The 9,204-nt window shown below is 63.2% G+C and overlaps 1 protein-coding gene across 2 annotated transcripts; it reads left to right on the top strand.

The window, feature by feature from the left end:
- On the top strand, positions 1–5,662 carry ECEL1 (endothelin converting enzyme like 1). 2 transcript variants are annotated; one of them, XM_040972461.1, is made up of 17 exons: positions 1–883; positions 1,363–1,431; positions 1,523–1,633; positions 1,721–1,813; positions 1,911–2,035; positions 2,363–2,585; positions 2,777–2,875; positions 3,063–3,137; positions 3,379–3,476; positions 3,586–3,644; positions 3,715–3,766; positions 4,044–4,111; positions 4,212–4,336; positions 4,522–4,587; positions 4,911–5,006; positions 5,168–5,244; positions 5,389–5,662. In XM_040972461.1, the coding sequence occupies exons 1-17, from the start codon at positions 98–100 to the stop codon at positions 5,486–5,488; spliced, it is 2,322 nt and encodes a 773-aa protein (XP_040828395.1). In that variant the 5' UTR covers positions 1–97; the 3' UTR covers positions 5,489–5,662. The 2 variants fall into 2 exon arrangements, with proteins under 2 accessions (XP_040828395.1, XP_040828394.1); XM_040972460.1 differs by having other exon boundaries at positions 3,379–3,482.
- The last annotated feature ends 3,542 nt before the right edge of the window (positions 5,663–9,204 follow it).

The raw sequence follows: 9,204 nt of genomic DNA, 5'->3' as shown, positions 1-9,204 counted from the left end.
CGGCGACGCCCGAGGGCCATGCGGACGCCCTCGAGAAGCGCGACGGTTCTGCCCCTCCCGTAGCCCCCTCGGCCTGTTCGGTGGCGATCTGGGCGCCATGGAGACTCCATATTCGATGACAGCGCACTACGACGAGTTTCAGGAGGTCAAGTACGTGAGCCGCTGTGGCGCGGGAGGCTCACGGGGGGCGTCGCTGCCCCCCGGCTTCCCGCTGAGCGCGGGGCGCGGCGCCACCGGAGCCCGGGCTGGGCTCCCCCGCTGGAACCGGCGCGAGATATGCCTACTGTCGGGGCTGGTGTTCGCCGCCGGCCTGTGTGCCATTTTGGCTGCCATGCTGGCGCTCAAGTACCTGGGCCCGGGCGCCGGGGGCGGCGCCGCCTGTGCCGAGGGCTGCCCAGAGCGCAAGGCCTTCGCGCGCGCCGCCCGCTTCCTGGCCGCCAACTTGGACGCCAGCATCGACCCGTGCCAGGACTTCTATTCGTTCGCGTGCGGCGGCTGGCTGCGGCGCCACGCCATCCCCGACGACAAGCTCACCTACGGCACGATCGCGGCCATCGGTGAGCAGAACGAGGAGCGCCTGCGGCGCTTGCTAGCCCGGCCGGCGGGCGGGCCGGGCGGCGCGGCCCAGCGCAAGGTGCGCGCCTTCTTCCGTTCTTGTCTCGACATGCGCGAAATCGAGCGGCTCGGGCCCCGGCCCATGCTCGAGGTCATCGAGGACTGCGGGGGCTGGGACGTGGGCGGCGCGGCTGAGCGCCCAGGGACTGCAGCGCGCTGGGACCTGAACCGGCTGCTGTACAAGGCGCAGGGCGTGTACAGTGCGGCCGCGCTCTTCTCGCTCACGGTCAGCCTGGACGACAGAAACTCCTCGCGCTACGTCATCCGCGTGAGTGCGGCCGTGGGGACCCCGGGGCGCGCACCTAAGCGGCTCGGGCTCAGGGGAGCACACGGACGGGGCGCGTGAGGCGGCGGTGCTGTGTGTTCGGTGGAGCCGCGGCAGCCGCAGTTTCCCAGCCTGGGGCAGACGGCGGGGAGCGCGCGCGCCGAGGAGTGGCCGGGGGTGGGGGGCTGCCTCCGAAGCTTGGAGCCCCCCATTTTCGCAAAGGCTTGCGAATGCCTCTGGCTAGGAAAACGAGGCTTACAGGAGAGGATGGGGAGAGGGGGAATGGCAGGCACCCCTGCAGTCCCACTCAGAACCACTAAAGAGGGAGGCTTTGTGCAGCTGCTCTGGAAGGAGGGAGAGCTGAGGTCTGTGCGCTCGAGGGGTTAGTGACAGTGATGGCTGGCGCGCCCACTCTCCCTCGAGGCATCTGGGTGGGGGTGATTGGATCTGTCCGGGTGACCTCTGGCCTCTGCTGCCCCCAGATTGACCAGGACGGGCTCACCCTGCCGGAGAGGACCCTGTACTTGGCTCAGGATGAGGAGAGTGAGAAGGTGGGGCTCGCGCCGCCTGGGGTGCAGGGGAGGCCTGGGGCTGCGGGCCTTGGCGGGCGTCCCCGCTGAGTGGGGCTCTGTGCGGCTGCAGGTGCTGGCGGCCTACAGGGTGTTCATGGAGCGCCTGCTCCGCCTGCTGGGCGCAGAGCACGTGGAGCAGAAGGCGCAAGAGATCCTGCAGCTGGAGCAGCGTTTGGCCAACGTGAGCCAGACTGGGCGCTGGGAGGTGGGGGGCCTCTGGGGGCTGGCGCGGGCAGAATGGGGCGTCAGCTGTACCATCTACTGGCAGATCACAGTGTCCGAGTATGATGACCTCCGCAGAGACGTCAGCTCCGTGTATAGCAAAGTGACGCTGGGCCAGCTGCAGAAGATCACCCCCCACGTGAGTGGCTCCCCATCTCACCCCAGAGTTGGGCCCTGGGCTCCCACACGCCCTCACTGATCGCCCCCCACCCCCCACCGTCCTCCCGGCCCCACAGCTGCGGTGGAAGTGGTTGCTGGACCAGATCTTCCAGGAGGACTTCTCCGAGGATGAGGAGGTGGTGCTGCTGGCCACGGACTACATGCAGCAGGTGTCACAGCTCATCCGCTCCACACCCCGCAGGTACGCTGTGCAGCCCCCTTTCCGTGCACCTGGCGCTAGCTGCTAACTGAGTTTTAAACTTCCACCTCTGCCTCCATGAGGGAGCCTCAGTGAAGGAGGTGGGAGGAAGCACGGGAGTCCTGGTCCTGTGGGACACTGGGCGGGGCTGTGGGCTTCCTCACCCGGGCAGAGCCCACTGAGTGTGATCTGGGAACAGGATGCTTCAGAACTGACCTTCACATATGAACATGACTTTGTGCACTTCCTCTGTGGGTGCTGGGTCCAGCACGGGGTGGGGTGGTTGGTGCCCTGGGGTCTACACCCTGTTTCTGCTCTGTCGGCCCCCAGGATCATGCACAACTACCTGGTGTGGCGAGTGGTGGTCGTCCTGAGCGAGCACTTGTCTTCCCCTTTCCGTGAGGCACTTCACGAGCTGGCCCGGGAGATGGAGGGCAGCGACAAGCCCCAGGAGCTGGCCCGCGTGTGCCTGGGCCAGGCCAACCGCCACTTTGGCATGGCACTTGGCGCCCTGTTTGTCCATGAGCACTTCTCAGCTGCCAGTAAAGCCAAGGTCGGGCCAGCCTGGGGTTGAGCGTGGGGGGGTGCAGGTACAGAGCTCAGTGTGGTGCCCTCTTGTGGTCATGGTCCAAGGATGGGGAGCTAGTGGATCCACAGTAGGTGGGGGTCCAGGGCTCAGCCTCTTTAAGGGCTGAGAATCCACACCTAAAGCAGATCTTTGATCCTTTACCACTGACCTGGCAGGTGCAGCAGCTGGTGGAAGACATCAAGTACATCTTGGGCCAGCGCCTGGAGGAGCTGGACTGGATGGATGCTGAGACCAAGGCAGCTGCCCGGGCCAAGGTGAGCTGCGGCCTGGGTCCCATTTTTTTTGGTTTTGTACATTTCTCCAGTGCCACAAGCAGGAGAACAAAACAGACAAGATGCCCCGTGCGCAGTCAGCATCACCTGCTTCTCTCTGCCTGTCCTCGGTGGCAGGGCACTGCCTGGCCCAGGCCCTGGCCGCTCTCACCTACCCTGTGCCCTGCAGCTCCAGTACATGATGGTGATGGTCGGCTACCCAGACTTCTTGCTTAAACCTGAGGCTGTGGACAAGGAGTATGAGGTGGGTTCCCTGCCCCTCCTTGCCCACCCAGGCTCCCCCAGGGCCCTAGCCCAGACCCCGGTCTCCCACGCGGGTGGCAGGGGCCCATCCACTTGTACTGGCACCTCTCAGCGTGCACATTAGCAGGAAGCTGTAACCAGAGTGGAGCCAGATGCCAGCTCCGGCTCGGGTTGTGGGTGGCCTGAGCTCTATGTTAACTGCCACATCCAGGCCCATTCCTGTGCCTCCCCCACCCCTGCAGTTTGAGGTTCATGAGAAAACCTACTTCAAGAACATATTAAACAGCATCCGCTTCAGCATCCAGCTGTCGGTCAAGAAGATTCGGCAGGAGGTGGATAAGTCCACGTGGGTGCCTGGCTGTGGGGAGTGGGGAGAGGTAGCAGATGGGCAGCTATGGGGCATCACAGGGAGTGTGGGGTGCTCCACTGACCGCGTGCTCCCTCCACAGGTGGCTGCTGCCCCCTCAGGCACTCAATGCCTACTATTTGCCCAATAAGAACCAGATGGGTAAGTCTTGCTCCAGAAGGGGTGGTGCCCACAAGTGGGCAGTCCTTCCCTGACCATGCCCTCTCCACAGTATTCCCGGCGGGCATCCTGCAGCCCACGCTGTATGACCCGGATTTCCCACAGTGAGTAGGGGACCCAGCCAGCTGAGGGGTGAACTGGCCTTGTCTGGGGAAGGCAGGGGTTGGGCAGAACTGGGCGGGATTGTGAAAGCTGCACACTCCGGGTCCCTGGAGTCTGGCCTTGTTCTTGGATATTTAGAAAAGTGAGCAGTTTGGGGTTTTCAGAACTTGCAACGAGGAAGCAGAGCAGGTCCCCAGCCCCCGTGGGTGTCCCCACTTCTCTCCGGACACATGCCCCTGGAAATGCTGAGGTCCCTTGACACTCTGGCCACACCTCTAGGTCTCTGAATTACGGCGGCATCGGCACCATCATTGGACACGAGCTGACCCATGGCTATGATGACTGGGGTGAGGCCCTGGCTGGCCCCAGGGAGGTGGGGCAGGTGGGCGGGGCAGCGAGGGCCTGAGCATCCTGCTGCCCGGCCTGCGCATGCGTGTGTGTGCACAGGAGGCCAGTACGACCGCACAGGGAACTTGCTGCATTGGTGGACCGAGGCCTCCTACAGCCGCTTTCTGCGCAAGGCCGAGTGCATCGTCCGCCTCTACGACAACTTCACTGTGTACAACCAGCGGGTGAGGCCCTAGTCCTCCACCTGCACCTCACCGCACCGGCTGAGAGCGAGACACCCACGTGTGTCCCAGTGGACTCGGGCCCCTGCCCCCATGCGGGAGGGAAGGGAAGGGAGGGCCCCAGGGTAGCCAGGCCTGAGGGAGGCCAGCCAGGCCACAGCCTCCCCTAGCCTCGTCCTTGGTTCCAGGTGAACGGGAAACACACGTTGGGGGAGAACATCGCGGACATGGGTGGCCTCAAGCTGGCCTACTACGTGAGCCTCCCTGCTTGTGGGGGGTGGGGTGGGCAGCACTGAAGAGGACCCCAGACTAAGGGCGTGGCCGTCCCTGCTGAGCTGAGGCAGAGGCATGGCAGGGGAGCTTGCTGGGCACAGGGCCCAGCAGAAAAAGGAGGATCCACAAGCCTTGCCTTTGCCCAGCAGAGTAACTTGGAAGGCTGCCTGGAGGGGGTGGCAGCGCAGTGGGTGATGTGCAGGGTGGAGGAGCTGCAGAGGCACATTAGAGTCTGATGGGGTTATGGAGAGGAGCCAGCATGCAAGGCAGGGTGGGCTTAGCACTCTGCACCCTGCGCCCCCAGGCTTACCAGAAGTGGGTGCGGGAACACGGCCCGGAGCACCCGCTGCACCGGCTCAAGTACACGCACAACCAGCTCTTCTTCATCGCCTTTGCCCAGGTGGGTGAGGGTGGGGGCCGCAGCGGGGGTTGGAGGGAGGGCAGTGAGCAGGCCTGGCCTGCAAGGGGGCCGGCCCCGCAGGCTCTGGCTTTTGGGATGGGGAGCTGAGTTGTGGACTCCTGTTTCGTCTCCCTCCGCTCCGCCGCCTGGTCCGGGCCCAGAACTGGTGCATCAAGCGCCGGTCGCAGTCCATCTACCTGCAGGTGCTGACCGACAAGCACGCCCCTGAGCACTACAGGTATGCCCACCTGCTGACCTGGGCACCGGCCCCTTCTGCACCTGGGGTAGTGGTGGGGATGGGGAGCAGGACAGGTGGGCAGGGCTGGAAGCCAACCTTGGCTGCTGGGACCCTACACTGTGGGGGTTTCTCCCTCCCCGCTAGGGTCCTGGGCAGTGTGTCCCAGTTTGAGGAGTTTGGCCGGGCTTTCCACTGTCCTAAGGACTCGCCCATGAACCCCGTCCATAAGTGCTCCGTGTGGTGAGCCTGGCCACTGGCCCACCTGCCTACCAGCCCACCTGCACGTCCCCATTGCCCCGCACGACTCGCCTCCTGCCGGCTACCGGGCAGGCATGCAGCCCTGGTACCGGGCCCTCCCTGGAGCCACTACCACCTCAGCGCTTCTGGGAGCTGGCCCCCTGCTGGTCCTCACCTCAGGGAGCACAAGGGAGAGACACTGGGACCCTCCCCCGCCCCAGGCTCTGCTCCAGGAAGCCTCCCCCTTTACTGCCAGGCTGGCGGGCGCAGGCGCCAGCTCCCGTGTGTTTGCTGCTAATTTGGGTCAATAAAAGCCACTGTATTGTCGTTTTGGCGTCTCCAAGAGTCCCCAGAACAGGTGAGGCCACTGGGACGCCTCTGTTGGCGGGGCTCAGGCCTGCAGCATGATGGGACCTGAGAGGGGACCTTTTTGTCTCACCTCCCTGGGCCCCCTCCCTCCCAGGGCATCGTGCCCAGTTCTAGAGCCCTGGACTGGGCTGGTGGCCCCGCGACCAGCGTTTCAAGGGTGATGCCGGGACTGAGGTCTCTGCGAAGTCAAAAGCAGAAATCTTTGCTGTCTTCACCTGCCCTTAGCCTCACCTTCCACTCTGTGAATGGCATTTGTGGGTTCCTGCAGGGACTGGCACGGCAGGGGGCAGGAGGATATCTTGTCCAGATGAAGCTGCTGGCTTGCACTGTCCCTGTGGAGGTGGGTGGGCTTCACCATGGAGGTGGCAGCCGTCTGGCTCCTGCCCCTCCACCCACCTGCTCCCTAGGGCTTGGGCAATGCAGCAGGGACTACTGCCAGCCCAGTGCCATGGGTCGGGGCAGACTCAGTGGGACCATGCTCAGAGCCTCCTGGCCAGGGCTTTGGGTTGGGCTCCTTGCAATGTGTGTGTGTGTGTGGGGGGTGGGGGTAGTCTACAGGAACGCAGGTCCCTGGGAGGTGCTCTTTCTGTTCTTTTCCTCCCAGCCTGGGCACCTGGGGCAGAAACACTTGTTCTGTCTGCCTTGACCCTCCCCTGCCCTGGGTGAGGTCCCATGTCTCCCACTCCCCACCCCAATGTCTACGAACCCAGTCCCCAGGCCCAGCCCTCTAGCTGCGCTCTGCTCCCAGCTACTCCCACTGCTGCTCTCTCCTGCCCTTCTGCTCTGGGAATCCCCAGGGGAGCGGGCAGCCCTGCTCCTTTCCATCTGTACCTGTTGCACGTGCACTGTTGCCATTGGCTGGGTGGGGGAGGGGGAACAAGGCGTTCCTGACTTCCAGGCTGATCTCCGCCACTGGCCCAAGGCACAGCGTCATCGTGTGTCACCCAAGGGTTCCCAGTTGCTTTGCCAGATGGGGCTCTGGGATTGGGAGAGGGAGGGAGTGCCTGCGCCCCCGCCCATGGCCCCTGCTGCCTGGGGTGGCAGGAGACTGCAGCCTGGGGTCCACACTGCACAGTCAGTCCACACTGCATGGCCCCCAGCTCAGGATGCCGTGGTGAGGGCAGCACACAGCATGCCTGCCTTGTGCCGCCCAGCCAGGTGCTTGTGGCTGGAGGAGTGGATGAGCACAGCACAGCAGCCCACGCTCTCTAAGGTCTCCTTTTGAGTGGGGAATGGGCATGGGCGCACCTGCTGTCAAGGCCCTCCCTGTGACATGGTGACCTGGAAGCCACTGTCATGCGGGTGGGCTTCATTCTCCCTTCCCACACAGCTCGGAATGGGGATGGGGTGTTGATGAGAGCCATTTTCAGTTGAGCACTTAACAGGTTTAAATCATGGAGCGGGGACGGAAGCCCCGGGGTGCCCATCCGTGTGTCTCCCTGTCTGCATCTGTATTCCCAGAGCTTGGTTGGGGTCCTGCTCCTGCTTGGATCTGCTGCCACCAGGCCAGAAGCCCAGGGGTGATTGCCGGTTGACCTTGGCCATGGACTTTTGTGCATTGGGTACCACCTAGGGTGGCAGGTGAGGGGTCTGTGGGCATTGCTGCACTTGACCTTGGAGTCATGGGAACGCACCTGCTATTCCTCCAGGCAGCATGGGCCCCACTCAGGGTCAAGGTTGTTACTTGCATTCCTCAAGCTGGAAGGCTTGGGAGGACACCTGTATGTAGACTGGGGACAGACTGGAGGACGGCTGGGGAGGTGGGCTTATGCTTGCGGCCTCCCTCCCTAGGGCTGCAGAGAGGTGGCAGCCTGGGCTGGGGCTGGGCCCATGAATGGCCTGGCAGTCTTGGTATTCCTGGGGAGGCCAGGAGCTGGGCACACAGGGCATCAGGTGCCACCAAGCAGCACCTGTTCCATGGGGCCTGGGATCTAGCTTTTACCTGAGACATGTTTGGTGGCCTTGGTCCCTAAGAGCCTGGGCTTGCCAGGGGGCTGCCTATGATCATTCTCAAAGGGCTGGGAACCCAGGCTGCTTGTATGCAGACCCCTCTGGGGGTGACTGCCCAGCCTGCGTGCCCTCCTCTGGGCCCTGAGCAGGGGTCAGCGCCTTCTGACTTCCCCTGTCCCTTTGCTGTGCCAGCCACACCCGGCTAGACAGGCCTTCCTGTCCCCTGGATTTCTATGTGGTTTCCCTGCTCCCTCCCCCTCCTGTCTCAGGCCCCAAGAAGCTAATTTTCCTTGCTTTATTAAAAGGAGCAATTTCCACTTCCCCTGTCGGTTTGGGCTACTCCAGAGGCTGTGAACTCTCTCGACCCCACCCCCACCCCAGGTTGTCTCCTGGGGCCACCCGCTGCCCGATGGGGGGTGGGGGACCGAGGAGTAGCAGAACCAGAGTGCACAGCTTCCCACTGTCTGTGCACCTGTCAGCCTGCAGAGGACAGATTTACACTACCAGACATGAGTTACAGCTTCTCCCTGTTCCCGGCAGGCAGAGGCGGCCGTCGGCTGTGTCTGAACAGGCTGGTCCCCCCTAAACCCCACTGCCATATCCATTCATCCCCTCCCCCAGGCCGCAGGTGGAATCGGCAGCCAGCCCTCCTGAGTCCAGGTCAGGTCCCACAGTCGATCCACAGAAGGCGGGCCTTGGGAATGTCAGACACAAACGCAGGCCACCCATCATGCTTGTCTGTGGATCTGTCCCTCGTGTGTTTGTGGATGGCTTCGGGACAGTGACCCGTGCAGCCCGCCCTCCCCAGGGAAAGTCCTGCTCCGTAAACACACTCAACATTGTCTTGGAGTCTGGGGATCACGGCGGCACACAGCTGACCAAGCCTTGGCTGCATGTGGAGAACAGCTCTCCTCTGCAGCATCCCACTGGGCACACTTGGCCTTGCCAGGTCTGCCACATGAGTGCGGGGACCCAAGCACTCAGTCCATCCTCTACTGCTTTTCCAGGTGCATTAATAGGGAGCTGCATAAGAAGTGTAGTAGCTGGGACTCAAAGCAGCTGGTGAGGGAGGCTTAACCATCGCGCCAATTCCCAGAGTCCTTATGTGGAACCATATGTCCCTTCTCCCTGGCCCCTGTGGCTCTTGTGGGTGAGCCACAAGCCCCCCACCCTCACAGGTAGTCTCTCCCCTGTTTGTCCCAACTGCTCATCATGGAGCAGAGGGTGTGGCTGTTCTTGTGTTCCTGAGTGGGGGAACCAACCTCCCCACACGTGCCCCAGTGCCCGTGACCCATGCCACACGCTGGCTGCTGCACCTGCTATCACTGGTGACCCATTCTGCCCTTGGTTCCCAGATTAAGTCACCCCAACATCCCATGCTCTCTGTGGCTACAGCAGACACGA

This window comes from Ochotona curzoniae, unplaced genomic scaffold (genome assembly GCF_017591425.1).
Source record: "Ochotona curzoniae isolate NIBS_2020 unplaced genomic scaffold, NIBS_Ocur_1.0 contig_2294, whole genome shotgun sequence".
NCBI classification, from domain to species: Eukaryota; Metazoa; Chordata; class Mammalia; order Lagomorpha; family Ochotonidae; genus Ochotona; species Ochotona curzoniae.
This window is presented reverse-complemented; position numbering and strand designations above follow the sequence as displayed.